Raw genomic sequence first — 15,182 nt, 5'->3', positions numbered from 1 at the left:
AGATCTCACCCACTGCATTTTAAGGCCCCGTGGACTGGGATCGCACCTCATTCAAATTACCCGCCCTCACCCAGTGTCCGGCCCCTGACGTGCAGGCAGATATGGGACAAATCACTACACAATGTGTCATCTCCTCCCTCCTTAAAAGGAAACTCCACCCCTGAAATCACAAGCCTGTTTCTTGTGCTTTAGAATGCCCTGCAGCCCCAGGTTCTCCTCCTCCTCCGCTAGGGCCTCTGGGCGGGCCCGCCCCTTCCCTGTGGGTCCAGCGGGTGTGACCCAGCAGGGCTCTGCTGCTGCCCCTGCTGGCGCCAGCCCTCCCTCCACATTCCCACTCTCCCCGCTGATCACAGCACCGGAGGCTGCTCGGCCCAGCACTCCCTCTAATGGCTAACGCTTTTGTGGAAGGTTCTGAGCTCGGGTTAAAAAACAAAAAGCTATGCTGTCCCCCACAGCTTCTCTATTTCTGGTGTTGGTTCCTCCAGTTGTGATGTTCTTGCTGTTCTTTCCTTGGATCCCGCCTTTGTTTTTGTTCCAATGCCTCCTTTTTCAAGCTCCAAGAGAAAGCCTCTCGGGGAATTTGTGACCTCGCCCAATTTTCAACATTCCAGATTCAGTCGTTTCCCCCTTTCTTCTCAGACTTTAAATCACTGTTCTCTCCTGGTGTTCATCACAACTATGAGGCCAGAGAAAACGGTGAGACCGTAAAAGCTTATCAAAAACAAATTCTGCTCTTTTAAAAAAGCATTTTCCAAAACAGCTTCCAGGAATGAAAAGTGGGGTTGAATTTTGCATGGATTGCAAGAGTAGGCGGCTAATAACCCGTAAAATCTTACGCAGAAGCAGGGAAACTCAAAACTAAGAGATGGTCCCTGCAAGCCAGCCCATTCTGCGACCCCCTCCCCCGCTCTGCGGCAGGAACTCCGACTCCGGTGGCTGGAGCTCTGCTGCAGTGGCGCTACCCACGCATACTCAACTAACAGACTCAGACCACGCCAGCCATGCCACGAGGTGTGTTTTATTTTCATTAATCATACAAATAATTTTCTATAATATCCCAGGGCAAACCGGAGAATTTGGCAGTCCGATTGGAGGGTCCCTTCAGAGACCCACAGGCCGGTGGCATCGGCACGGAGTGCCCGGGTTCACAGTGCAGCTTGTCGCTCGTGTCCATCTTGCAGGTGGCTCTTCCTCCACATCACGACTAGGGTCTCCAAGATGATGGAGGTGGAGAATACTCCAGGTTCTTAGGAAATTTCACTTCGCTTGCTTCTCCTGCTCAATGGCTGTGGAGGGCAGGAAGCGGGCACTGGGGGATGGGAACCTCTTGCAACCCGCCAACCGAGGCGCTTACAAACCTGGGCTGGGCGAGGCACCCACGAGGTCTGGGGATTAAGAAAGAGGCTTGGGGTTGGGGACAGGCGCCTTGTGCAACAGAAAGGGGGGCTGGGGCTGCCCGACGGGAGGCATCGGCCGGATGGGGTGAGGGGCTCGGTTTAGGCGAAGGGCGGGGTGGGGACTGGGCTGGGAGCTCGAGGAGCCGGAGGCGGGGGCGGACTCACTCTCTTTGGTCGGCAGGGTGTTCTTCTCCTGCGTCTCCGTCTTCTTCAGCTTGGCCTTATCGAAGCTGGCGATTTCCCCCATGTCCGGCTTGTCTGCCATTTTCTTAAGACAAACCTAGCGGGCAAACCAAGGCGGTTGGCCCGGTGGGGGAGGGGTGTATGGTTGGGTGTGGGTGTGGGTGTGGGTGTGTAGCGTGTCGTTGTGAGTATGGGTGTATTGGCGTGCTCGCGCGCTTTGCAGCCGTCCCCGCTCGCAGAAGACACCCCACCCCTGGGCAGTCCCCACGTCTTTGGCCTTTAGCACACCAGAAACCCCCCACGCCCACCCCCTTTTCCTCTCCTCGGGGAGGTGAACCCCTGCGGGGTCTCACACTAAAAGAATCCGAGCCAAGCGTCCTAGAGATGAAAAGACGGGGTGGGAGTGAGGGCTGCAGATAGGTTTCCACTGCTCCTTGCTCAGCTTGGGGGCCGGTTGTCTCCCTTCCCTGAGCTGGGCAGCTCCTGCAGGACCCGTGGCTGGTGCTCCCTTAGATGTTTGATGCAAGCATGGTTTGAAAGGCGGTGGTGAGAGCAGGCCGTCCCCAGGGCATTGCGGTGTTCTTTCTCTCACAGGGCTCCTGGGGATAATGTGTCCCCAGGTTCCATTTTCCTCCTTGAGTTAACCTTGAAGGTGTCCCTACAAAGGTTCTTGTTTCCCTTTTTAACCCGTTATGGGAGTGGTATACTGCAACTATTCAAATCTTTCTTAGAAAAGTTGTATCTTCATCCTGTGCAACATCTTTAGTTCCACAAACGAACAACCCAGGAGGTGAAGCTGGTCATTGTTTTATTTGTCCTGAAGTTTCCAAATGTCAAGGAGTGTTACCAAACACTTTTGAAGTGGCATTTGATGGAAACATCCTAAGTTCTGTTCCATCCCTTCCTGATTTTAACCGATTTTTTTCACATTCCCTCAGTGCGTTTTGGAACAGAAGGAAATAAGTTTGGGCTCATGAATTTGACATACCAAACTCCTTGTGTGACCTTGGGCAAGTCTTTTCCTGTACCTCTTCATATGTAAAAGAGTTTTGGCATAAAACTGAAATGAGATAAAGAGCAGGCATCAAGTGGAAGCTTAACGTGGCAGCCCCATGAGAATGGCACACACACTTCATTAGTGTATCAGCCAACTATTGCCACAGTATGCTGTGTAACAAACTATCACAAAACTCAGTAGCTTAAAGCAGTAATCACTTATTCTCACTCACTCGTCTGCAAGCAGGAGCTGCTGGGTTGAGCTAGCTGAGCTAGCTAGGCTCACTGGATCTAGGTCTGCTCCACAGCTGTCTCATGCTCTGGCCCAGGATCTAGCTGGAGCTTGTTCTTCTCAAGGTGATAGGAAAACAGCAAGATGGCTGTTGCATAAGAGAGTGCAGAAGTGTTGAAGTGTGCGTAAAAGCATGTCATGTCACCTCTTGTCTGTTAACATCCCATAGGCCAAACCCACCCTCCATGGAATGGAAGAGTATTATATTCCACCCATGGTGGGAGAGGGAGGTGAATGAACATTTCTTAAACAAGAAGCCAACTTCACAGTCAGGCAAACAACTATAACAAACAACCTCCAAAGGAGGTTTATTCTCCATTCACGCAGCAACATTTTATGCTGCTTCTGTTCAGGCAGCTTTCCTCCAGGTAGTGACTCATGTACCTTCTCTCTCATCACTCTGCCCTCCTCTAGGTCCTGGATTTTTACTCCGTCTAGCCAGTGGATGGGAAAAGAGAAGACAGAGGACTGCACTAGAGTTTTTATGGACCAGGTTGGAAGTAGTCTCCGTGAGTTCTGCCCTCATCTCTTTGGCCTGACTCAGTCACATGATCTCACCTAACTGCAAGGGATGCTCGGAAATGTAGTCAAGCTGTGTGCCCAGGAGTAAGAACAGGGGTGGAGGGTCTTGGAGCTGTCTCTACCATACACGATTGAAGGATCTGCCAAACTTGAGCATGAAAATATCCAGACATCCAGAGACGTCGACTCTTTGGAGGGTCTCAATGGCACTGGATTCCTCTACAGATGCAATGCCAAGTGTTATTTAGGTATTACCTTCCTGGGTCCCACCTATGGCCTGTGAAGTTGTCCTAATTTGGACCCTTGGTGAAGTCCAATTCCAACTTCCTTTTATTTGGGGAACAAGGGAATCTATGTCTTCTCGATACAGTTGTAGAGACACATGTTTCAAATATATCAAGCCTGCATGATTTCCAAACTAAGGAGCTCTAAGTAGACTTGCAGACATTCTTTATTCTCACTCAGTGCACTTCTGTGGCCTGTCTCTAAGGAAGCAGGGATCCTCTCAGGCATTTGTTGCTTAAGAACAACGGTCAAACCTATTAGTCTCATTCAATCCTACGGGTGATGGTTTTAAAAGTCAGCATATTCTTTGACACTTGTCCCACTAATTCCTGAGTGTAGACTGTCCTTCGTGACTTTCTTCTAGTGAATAAAATGTGGCAGAAATTATGCTTTTCGATTTATGACCCACAGAGCTCTGCCTGACTCTCTCTCTGGGTGCCTCCACACTCTGAGAAAACCAAGCACCTCTAAGGAAAGGCCACTTGCAGGCATTCCAACCACAAGCCTCAGCTGAGGTCTGAGCCAGCATCAACCACTAAGCGTGCAAGCACGTGAGATAATGCTGAGTAGAGCAGACACAGGCTGTCCCGGGCCAAATTCCAGATTCACGAGCAAAATAAATGTTGCAGTTTTTGTAAGTCACTAAGTCTTGGGAATTTTTGTTACGTAGCAACACAACTCATTTTCCCATGACATAGAAAAATCATAACTTAGGGGTGCCAGGGTCTTAGGTCTCATTTGGGGATTTTTCCCTAAATATCTTCTATAGTACTCACACACGTACTCTTCAACAGAGGTTTATCAAGTGCCCACGGGGCATCTGGCAGTATTCTGGATGTGGAAGATAGAAAGATGATGAGGCTCTTAGTGACAGGTCTAGTGTAGTAACTGAATGATTCTGAGTCAGTCAACAAGCTCATGCTTGTGCCCTGTGTTTCCTTATGTCTTGGGGCGTCATTTGTTTGACAACATATCAGCCTGCTGCTTGGAACGGATTGTGTACTGTTCACAGATGGTGTAAAGAAAGGAGGACCACTCAACTCCAATTACGTTTCCATCTTCATTGAGAAGGAGGCACGGGAAATCGAAGAGCTAATAAGAGGGACCAAAGGGTTTTGCCATGGGACTCCAGCCCTCAGACCTGGCCAATTTGACGACTTTTTTTAGGGACTTGAAAGGGGATGTAGATAGAGTGCTGACTATATTAGGAAGTATGCAACACTGTAAATGCCAAAGCAAAGTGGATCCAGTGGAGAAATGGACAAAATATGATGAAATGAACCTGATCGGGACAGATGCAGAGCGTTTCTGCCTGACCATTAACCCTGCAAGTACAGGGAGACGTAACAGATTAACTCTCAAGTGGCAGTGAGATTTCTGGCTGTATGAATAAGCAGAAAGAGTTCAGTCCAGATTTCCTTTGAATGTCAGGAAGACATTTACTTCTGCTTTGTTTACTCCTTGATGAGATGCTCATGGGAGATGTTCTTCGTAGTCTAGATATTCACATTGTGTACCTTCTCGTTTCATTAAGAAAACTGCTTGAGCATCCTCTCCTCAGGGAACCCTCCTTGACCACCCCTGACATTCTCTAAAGTTTTACCCTGTTTCATTTTTCTTCTTAGAATCTGATGAAAGAAATTTGTACATATCGAGGTATGGGGAAGTCATTCTGGTTTACACGTGCGTTAACTTGAATTTTATGCTAATTAGAACAGCCTATTTGTGGCCTATCAAACGTACATTGTACATCTGTTTTAATTATTGAAGAAAAGGGCGCATTGACCAGAAGTAAAGAACGCCCATGTTAAAAATAAAGATTAAATGCTTCCCTTCCTGGGACGCCAATGCTAGTACTTTTTCAATGAAACGACTCCCTTCCCAGGTGCCAAGGCCATACTGACTCGCTGGGTATGTTCTGATCTTTTTTTTTTTTTCTGAAATCTTGAAGGAATGTATCCCTGATTTGTTTAATGTTCTTTGCTCTGACAAGATATAAAACTGTGCTGAAAACTATGCTTCTCTGCAGTAGTTCCTCAGAGTTAACTGAGAGGCTGTCTTCTGGGCTATAGTCCTCAGTTTGACTCAGATAAAACTCTTTTCTATTCCTATTATAGATTGTTTATTGATTATTTCATCAACAAATCTATCTCTACCAAACATGTTATAAATTCATTTCTTTATTGTCTATCTCCCACACTAGGAAATGAGAGACCTCATTTGTCTCATTTACCACTGCATCACCAACGCCAAATGCAATGCCTGATATATAATAAGTGCTCAATCAATATTCTTTGAACAAATGCATAAAATTCTTACCCAAAATGGAATAAGCCACTCTGGGGGAGGTGATGAGTCCCCTATCCCTGGAGGCGTTCAGTGAGGAGTGGATAGCCAGGTATGTGGACTGTGATAAAGATGATTCAGACCTTGGGCTTCAGTAGGTTCACAAGTGAGCAAAACTGCTTCTCCCTAGATGACCTCCCGGGTCCTTCTTGTGCTGTCATTCCAGGTGTGAAACAGCCTCCTTTTGGTTGTCAGCTTTGCCACCTGAAAATAGCTGTGTGACTCTCACACCAAGGAGGTATGGGAAGGAAAGAAATCAAGATGTGACGTCTCTGTTTTCCATACCATTCAAACACCGTTTCTCTTTGTAGGTCATGGAGTTTAAGGACTCCCCAAGATAAAATGGTGAAGAAAGTAAAGTGGGCCTTTGAGGTTCAGCCTCAGTAATGATTGTTCTGCTCTGGAGATGTGTGGATGAACCCCTAAATCAAGCTTGGCTGTTGCCCAAGTGGCTAACAGTCCCAGTACAGTCTGGGTGAGGATGTTATTGTTTCAGTTTTCACCTCTGGTGTTAGAGTAACAGTAATGAGGGCAACTAATATTTTTGTGCAGTTGTTGTGTTCCAGGCCCTGAGAGAAGAACTTTATGTATTATCTCACATAAACGTCACTGAAACACTGTGAAATGGCACTATTTTGATCAACCCTGCTTTACGGGGTAGGCTCTGAGGCGTCGTCAAGGTCACACAGCAGGTAAATTGGCGTGGCTGGAACTTCAGTCCATGTCTGATTCCAAACCCTGAGCTCTCAACCACGGCACCACCCTCACCTGGACCTTGCAGCAGGGTTTGTAACCTGCAACTTGGATCCAGATGGTTTATCTATTTTGTTTGGCCACATTAAACTCAACAAAAAACTTCAGGCAATACTCAAACATCGGAAGATTTCCAAGTTGAAGATCTAGCAACCCTGGGTCTATATTTTCTCATGGCAGCGCCATGATTAGCAGCTGCCCCCTTGAAATGGGGTATGTCAACTTCACTTTACTGGATTCTCCAACACTCCCTAATGTCTTTGCATCATGGAGACCAGTGTCAATTGCCATGTATTATATATGTATGGGTGTTTTACTTATAATAGGTAAATATTTCTCGTTCCCAGGTCTCTATCTGTAGACATCAACCTTCAAGATGGCCCATAACGGTCCTGCCTCTTGTTCTCACTCTGGTGTCCAACCCTCCTCTGTTGTACAAGGGTTTGTCTGTGTGACCAATGGCATATGGTAGAGGAGATAGCATGCCATTTCTGAGATTAAGTTATAAAAGATGAATTTCTATTTGGTGCCCGACTTTCTCTCTCTTTCTCTTGTATCTCTCCTTCTAGGGGAATCTAGCTGCCATGTTGGGAACAGTCCTAAGGAGATGCCCGCATGGTGAGTTTCTGGTCAACAGTCAGTGAGGAGCTGAGGATTGTCAACTAGTGAGCTTGGCGGTCGATCCTCTGGCCGCATTTGAGTCTTCAGAAGGCTGCAGCTGTGATGGAAAATTCTACTGCAACCTCCTGGGAGGCCCTGAGCTAGAACCATCCAGCTCAGCCGTTCCCAGAAACGGTGATATGATACATGCTGTTTTATGTTGCTAAGATTTGGAGTAATTTGTTTCTTGGCAATAGAAAAACGAATTCACTATAAAAGTTTCTCAGCATCCTCACCAGTATTTGGTATTGTCACTATTTTTAATTTTAGCTGTTCTAATAGGCATGGAGTTATATCTCATCAGGGTTTTAATTTACATTTCCCTCCTGGCTGGTGGGGTTGAACTATCCCTTTCCATTTTATCATTTCATTAAAATTACTAGTTGTGACCTGCCAATTTGATTTTATCACCCACTAATTCGTCATGGCCAGCAGTTCAAACACTGCTGAAGTGGGATTATTCGATCAGTGTTAGCATCTATTATTCAGAAATCATCCCTCTAACTTCTAAATTCTCCTTTCACTTCCACAACACGTTTCTGCAATTTTATGTGTAATCCAGTTATCCTCTGGGGTCTCATGGAGACATCCTATTTGATGCTTTCCCATGGTTTCTCTGAATTTTCAGGAATATTCTGCTCCTCTTATGGTTACTTCTGGTCTCTCTGAAGTTTTGGTCCACACTGATGCATCTCCAAACATGGACAGCCCTTGGCCTTGATGTCGTTTTTGAAAGCAACTATGACTATAAGGCTGGTGTGTGTAGCATTCCTTTTACCAAAGTTCTGTGGGTTAAGGGGAGGGGGAAAATCTATATTTATTATGACACATCCTTGATCCTAAAAGCCCTCTGGGTGCCTTGGGAGGTCCCCCACTCTGTGCTTTTCCTAGGTAGCCCCAAATTCCCACTTTCTCACTATGTCCTCTTTTCCATTTTCTGATTCCCTCCTTCTTCTCTCCATTCTTCCCTTTGAGGAATACCGACTCCCCTCTTTCTCTCCAGCAGAACAGTGCACTTGTTCTCTGCTACCTTGGTTTTTGTTGAAAGGAGATTTCTGGGCCTTTCTCTGTACCACAAGCAACTGATGGAGATATTCCTCTGAAGCTGGTTCCCTTCCTCAGTGGACTTTTAGTGTTAGCTGTTAAGATAATACTACTTGTGTCTTTTGACAGTATAGCCTGTTTTCTGTGTTTTCCTTTCATTTAAATGTTAAAGAATTATTTTGTTCCCCGAATGAATATCATCCCCCATCCCTGCTTGTATATATCTCAGTGGAAAGCCCCGAGGTCCTGGATTTTGCCTGCCCCTGATCTGTATGTGAAATCTGCTCTCTGCGCCAGTACTTGCCAATGCGCTTCAGTCCTTTATTTTCTACTCCAGTTGACTCAGTCTGTTGGGGCTGCTGTAACAGAATATTATAGACTGAGTGGCTTATAGACAGCATAAATTTATCTCTCACTGTTCTGGAGGCTGGGAAGTCCAAGGTCAAGGCACTGGCAGGTTCGATGTCTGGTCAGGACGTGCATTCTGTTTCATTGACAGCCGTCTTCTCACTGTCCGCACATAGCAGAAGGGGCAAGGCGGCTCTGCAGAGTCTCTTGTATAAGGCACTAATTCCATTCATGAGGACTCTACTCTCATGACCTAAGCACCTCCCAAAGTCCTCACCTCCTAATATCATCACCTTGGGGGTTAGGATTTCAGCATATGAGTTTCGGAGGGACACAAACATTCAGTCTATAGCACCAGTGCTCTTAGTTGATAAAATTCTTTGAAAAGTCATTCTGATACAAGATGCATCTACCTAAAAACAAAGGAGGTTGTTCCTAAGGTTGTGAAATTTCAACCTCTGTGGCATGGTATTAGCCAGTGAAGAGGTAGGGGGCATACCTGGGATTAGGAAATGAAGAATAAAAGGACTATAGAGGGCTTCCCTGGTGGCACAGTGGTTGAGAGTCCGCCTGCCGATGCAGGGGACACGGGTTCGTGCTCCGGTCCGGGAAGATCTCACATGCCGCGGAGCGGCTGGGCCCGTGAGCCATGGCAGCTGAGCCTGTGCGTCCGGAGCCTGTGCTCCGCAGCGGGAGAGGCCACACAGTGAGAGGCCCGCGTACCGCAAAAAAACCAAAAAACAGAAACAAACAAACAAACAAAAGGACTATAGAAAAAATGAGGACATAGATTCTTTTATTTTTTTTTTAAATCGATGTATAGGTGATTTACAGTGTTGTTCATGTGACATGAATTCTTACTTCTTCATTTACTCCACCAAGATTTTTCTGAGCACCTATGCTATGTCCTGTGAGTGACACAGAGATGAATAAACTGTGGTTCTTGTCCTCGGGGATCATATAGTCTGGTGGAGGACACAGACCTGAAAAATCAACCTAAAATATCGGCTAAATGAAATAAGGGCAACGAGAGAGGAAAGACCACAGACATCACGGAAGAGGGATGAGCCTCCCTGTTGGACTCTGTCAGATTTCCTAGAACCCATGAAAAATACATGACTGCTGTTTTAAGCCACTAAGCTTTTGGGCTGGATTTGTTACGGAGTAACTGGGACGTACCGTGAAAAATCTCTCTCCCACCTCCAAGCCCCAGATCTCCCATTTCCTTCCCTGGAAGCCATCACTATTGTCAGTTTCTTGTGGAGATAAAAGCATATACGTACATATACATATTCTTTTATTTTCACAAATGATATTTACTTTTTTCCCTTACTCTGTCTTAGAGATTGTATCATGCCAGTGCAAATACTGAACATTTAATTCTGAGAGTGAAATTTACATACAACTTCTATGTGTTTATCACTGTTCTAAGCACTTTACACATGTTGACTCTGGGTCCTATGAGCAAAGTACTAGTAATTCCCCGTTTACAGATGAAGAAACTGAGGCACAGGGAGGTTAAATAAATCAAGGTCACACAGCTAGTAAGTGCTAGAGCCAGGATCTGAATCCTAGCCATTTGCTTCCAAGTCCACTATTTTTAATTTTTCTTATTAAAGGCTGTATAAGATTCTATTATATGGATGAATCATACAGCAATTAATACACATTGATTTACATTTATATTGTTTCAGCGGTTTGATACTGCAAACTACTATCCCTAATGTTTACAGATCCCAGGGCAAGAGTATAAATGGAGACTCACATACCAAGTGTCTGAATATTTAAGTTATTTAAGTTTAAGTTATAAAGCAAACTAACATACTGTTAGTATGGATATATTTTAAAATATTTTAAAAAATGTATTTAAAAATATTTTAAAATTATATATTTTAAAAAATAAAATATATTTTATCCCCCTGCATAACAGATTCAATTTCATGATGTAATTTTAAAAATGTGACAAGTGGCGGTTTTTGTATGAGTGAAAGTGGGCAAAATCTCACAGATAATTGAATTTGATAAGTCTTATGCAGGTCTGGGTGTTCTATTGATGGTCTGGGAATGTTTAAAAGAAGAATACAATTAAGACATACTAATAAAAACATTTCTAACAAATTATTAGAAATTTATTCCACAAATTTTTTCCTGCTCTCACTTAAGCATAATTAGTGACTGTGTGGTTAACAGGATTTTTACATAACTTGTGTTCCATAGACGGTAATGACCGAAACAAAAATTAAAATGTAATTGTATTCAAAGTGTACAAAATTTAAACATATAGGCGATTTCCATTATTCAGGGTAGTTTTGTACTATAAAGTCGCCACCGATGCTGCATTAGTGAATATCAAACCCTTGCTCCAGGAAACAGAGTTAGATTCCTGTAAGCCTGTGGTCAGAACATTTTCATCAGCTGATCAACACATAAGCTATTTTTGTGTGTGTTTCTGTTGAAAGACACCTTATTTAGTATATATTGTTGATTCATTCACATTGAATGCACACAACCAACAGCATAAAATGCCTGGACAAAGCTTATGTAAAAAGTGCATTTTTCTCTGTAAGGAACATCACAGCTTTCTTACACTCAGGAACAGTAGTGCTGCACTTCAGCACTCTGGTCCGGCCATTTTAAACAGTGAAATCACCAACAAAAATGAGAAAAACGAGGTGCTGAATAGACCGGAAAAAGGACACATTTATAGTATAAGAGCGGAAATAAGAAGGCAAAGTGTTGCCTTGTTTGGCTTCCGCTGGGAAGGTGTGTGTCGGGGGCTCAAATGCTCCAGCACTCTGTGCATGTCTTCATATGACTACAAAATTGCTGTGAGCTTGATTTGGGGGTTAAAAATAAATTTTAGCAGGTAGGTAATTCTCAACTATGGTATCCATGAATAACGAGGATCCACTTTATATTCATCAAAAAATGTGAACGCAATTAGGTAAAAAACAGAAAAATTAAATTTCATATATGTTTTAAACAAGATATTTTCTTCTAAAATAGTAACATTATCTAGTATTCTAAGCAAAATACAAATAATTTTAAATAAATTTCAAAATTATAACTCAACATTTAAAAAAATAAAAGTTAATTAAAGTTTTTGTAGGTGTAATTGAATTCAATGAATCATTTTATAAAAACTAAACTATTTGTAGTTCTGGCATTCAGCATCCATCTCGTGGCCAATGGAAAGAACCTGTATTTTGCTTCATAAGTGTTATGTCCAGACCTACACATACACAAATTAAAGAATGATATGAGCTGTTTACTATCGCAAAATATTCCTTAGCTGCATATGCAACTGTTGGGAATACTGTGTTAATTTGTGAGCGATTCCTGCAGCTGCAGGAATTCCTGTGCTAATTTTTGGAGGCACAGACAGGAACAGGAAAAGAAGCAAGAAAATGGGCACTTGGTACTCCTGGGAATCATCATTAAGCAAGAATCTATGGGAGAAAAAGTTTGAGTGACAGAAGAGCTTGGGTAAATGTCTCTATCACTCCAATCATCCCCAAACACAGAAGCACATCATTTTTGGTGCTGTCAGCAGCACAGCCCACAAAGCTCCCTGGCACTGAGGCGCGGTCACCCTTTGCTTCCGGGACACAGAGGAGAGGAAGCCTGTGCTCAAAGTTTGCATGGTGTTTGTGTGTGGAGGGGAGTCCACTAAAATGCCAGGTCCCCTCGCCTGCGTCTGCTGCAAGGGACCACCACAAACAATGACGCAAATGAATTAAAGCAAACAAAACCGGGCAAGCGTCTGTGTAGGATAAATTCTCTCTGCTTTTTGAATCACTTTTGTAGTTGTCACAATTTTCATTCATTTCTAACTTCTTTTTAATTTGCATAATTTCTAGAAAACTGCCCCCTTCTGCATACTGTATTTTTTTTATCCTCCTCCTTAAAGAATATGTGAAATTTCTATTTTCTTTTTAGTTAATTTGCTCATTTGAAAATCCATATTCTTTTTCTGTCTCTTTTATGCAATGTGTTACTCTTTGGCTTGGAGCCAAATTTCTAAGCTTCCTCCCAATGAAGCCTTATGAAAAGCCAATTACAAGCTTTACTGGGAAAGGAGTAATAATTTATAACAGGCAAGGAGAAAAAAGGTTTTTCTGTACCTCCAGAAAGGAATGTGGTAAATGTGTGCTTTCAGGCAAACCCCTCTTTTCTGATGAAGGTGTAGATATATTTATGAAGCACCTCAGACAGCACCTCAGGACTCAGGAGACCTGGGTCCAAGTGCTGGTACCATTATGTACTAGCCCTGGGCCCTTGGACGGTCATTTCGTTCTCTGAGCTTCAATTTCCTCATCTAAAAAATGAAGATAGTAATTGAGCTCTCATGATCAACTATCTGAAAGAATTTTGTAGGTGAGAAGTATTATATGAAGGGGAGTGGTTCAACTACTTTGGTTCATTTTGATAATTTTCCTGCACTATGCTAGTTACTTCTCTGGAGTATTTTCTGAGCTAGTCTCAGTATTGTTCTATTTTTGCATTCCATTGTTGCCCAATAAATGCTCCCAAGCTGAATATGAATTCTTCAAAAGAGGTTTCTGGACAGGTTAAAGGGACAGGGTCATTTGGGGCATAGTGGTGATTGGTGGAAAAAACTGTCAGAGTCCTGAAGTTAAAATCAGATGATATCTGGGATTGATTGGAAAATGTTTGCCAGGAAGTTAGGGGAGGTTTCTAGATACAGAAGTGGGAGGGGAGGCACCTACTTTATTACGTTTGTATTGACATAACAAAATACCACAGACTGTGGCTTAAACAAAAAAATCAATTTTCTCACAGTTCTGTATACTAGAACCAAGGTGTGGGTAGGTTTGGCTTCCTCTGAGGCCTTTCTCCTTGGCTTGTAGATGGCTGCCTTCTCACCGTGTCCTCACATGGTCATCCTCTGTACATGCACATCCCCAATGTCCCTCTGTGTGTCCATATTCCTTCTTCTTATAAGGACACCAGTCAGACTGAATGTGAGCCCCACCCTAATAACCTCATTTTAATCATCTCTTTCAAAGCCTTATATCCAAATACAGTTATATTCTGAGGTACTGGGGGTTAGGACTTCAACATATGAATTTGGGGAGGAGACACATTCAGCCGATAACACCCACCAACATTTAAATCACATGTCAGTACAGGTGCCAAATTTAGTCCAGGACAGGAACTCTGACTCCTAGCTCTCTTGTGAACTGATGCAAACGTAAGAATTTTTGTCCCCAAAGCACGGGCCAATACATGTTGTAACCGGTTGAGTAAACCAGGGAACATTTACCTGGGAATCTGAGTTTCACTTGCCATGGCTCATTCTTTCATTTGCTCCTGTATTTATTCAATAAGCATTTCCTGGTGCTGGGCAGGGACTGGGCAGCAGAACAGGTACAGGATTTTCCAAGGCATCTTGACCTCTAACCTTGAGATATTCATGGTCTGTAATGGGAAACAGACTCGTAAATAAATAGATATGATGATGTGTGATGGATATAACAGGACGAATCTACACCAGATTCAGTGATGACGTGGGCTGGTCCACATGGCTGTGGACACTTGAGCTGAGTCTTAAGTCATGTGTAATGCCGCTAATAATAGTATCTGATATTTATGCAATCTTTTCTATGTGGCTAGTTTGGTGCTATATGTTTTAATTGTGTTATCTCAATAATAATGATCTCAACCACAACTACTACTGGGTTGTTGAGCCCTTATGACATCCTTGGGAGGGAGTATTATTACCCTCATTTTACTAATGAGGAAACAAAGACCTAGGGAGCTTGTTATGGACTGAATGTTTGTGTCCCCTCCAAAATACGTATGTTGAATCCCTAATACCCAATACATTGGTATTAGGAAGTGGGGCCTTTGGGAGGTAATTAGGTTTAGATGAGGCCATGAGGGTGGAGCTCTCATGATGGGATTAGTGCTCTAATCTAAGAAGGGGAAGAGACATGGGAGCTCTCTCTCTCTCTCTCCCCCGCCCCCGCATGTGCACGGAGGAAAGGCCATGTGTGCACCAGTGAGAAAGTAGCTGTCTGCAAGCCAGGAAGAGGGCCCTCACCAAGAGCTGAAACTGCTGACACCTTGATTCTGAATTTCTCAGCTTCCAGAACAGTGGGAGGTAAGTGTCTTTTGTTTAAGCCACCCAGTCTATCATGTTTTGTTATGGCAGCCCAAGCTGACTAAGATAGAACCGAAGGAACTTGCCCGGGGTCTCATGGTCCTGAGTGGAAGAGCAGTGATTTGAAGCTATGTTGGTATAAATCTTAACAGAATTGAGGCAGGGAGGAGCAAGGAAAGATGCAAAGAGGGATGGAGGAGGCTGTCCAGGTAAGACATCATGAGGGTCA

The 15,182-nt window shown here is 43.8% G+C and overlaps 1 protein-coding gene across 2 annotated transcripts; it reads right to left on the bottom strand.

Annotated features, from left to right (window-relative positions):
• Positions 1-999: 999 nt before the first annotated feature.
• On the bottom strand, positions 1,000-1,712 carry TMSB10 (thymosin beta 10). 2 transcript variants are annotated; one of them, XR_003003131.1, is made up of 2 exons: positions 1,563-1,703; positions 1,000-1,385 (listed from the first exon to the last, which is right to left on the bottom strand). XR_003003131.1 is itself a non-coding variant. In XM_024743890.1 (2 exons), the coding sequence occupies exons 1-2, from the start codon at positions 1,660-1,662 to the stop codon at positions 1,258-1,260; spliced, it is 129 nt and encodes a 42-aa protein (XP_024599658.1). In that variant the 5' UTR covers positions 1,663-1,712; the 3' UTR covers positions 1,000-1,257. The 2 variants fall into 2 exon arrangements, 1 of the variants encoding a protein (XP_024599658.1); XM_024743890.1 differs by having other exon boundaries at positions 1,000-1,286; positions 1,563-1,712.
• Between the last annotated feature and the right edge of the window lie 13,470 nt (positions 1,713-15,182).

The sequence above is a fragment of the Neophocaena asiaeorientalis genome, unplaced genomic scaffold (assembly GCF_003031525.2).
Source record: "Neophocaena asiaeorientalis asiaeorientalis breed wild unplaced genomic scaffold, Neophocaena_asiaeorientalis_V1.1 scaffold114, whole genome shotgun sequence".
NCBI lineage: Eukaryota > Metazoa > Chordata > Mammalia > Artiodactyla > Phocoenidae > Neophocaena > Neophocaena asiaeorientalis.
Note: the sequence above shows the minus strand (reverse complement) of the source record. Positions and strands in the feature narration are given on the sequence as shown.

Coding starts and splice junctions, on each gene's coding strand:
- TMSB10 (XM_024743890.1), bottom strand. CDS start 1,662: ATGGCAGACAAGCCGGACATGGGGGAAATCGCCAGCTTCGATAAGGCC. Junction 1,287..1,562: donor CACCCTGCCGACCAAAGAGA/GTGAGTCCGCCC, acceptor TGCCCTCCACAG/CCATTGAGCAGGAGAAGCAA.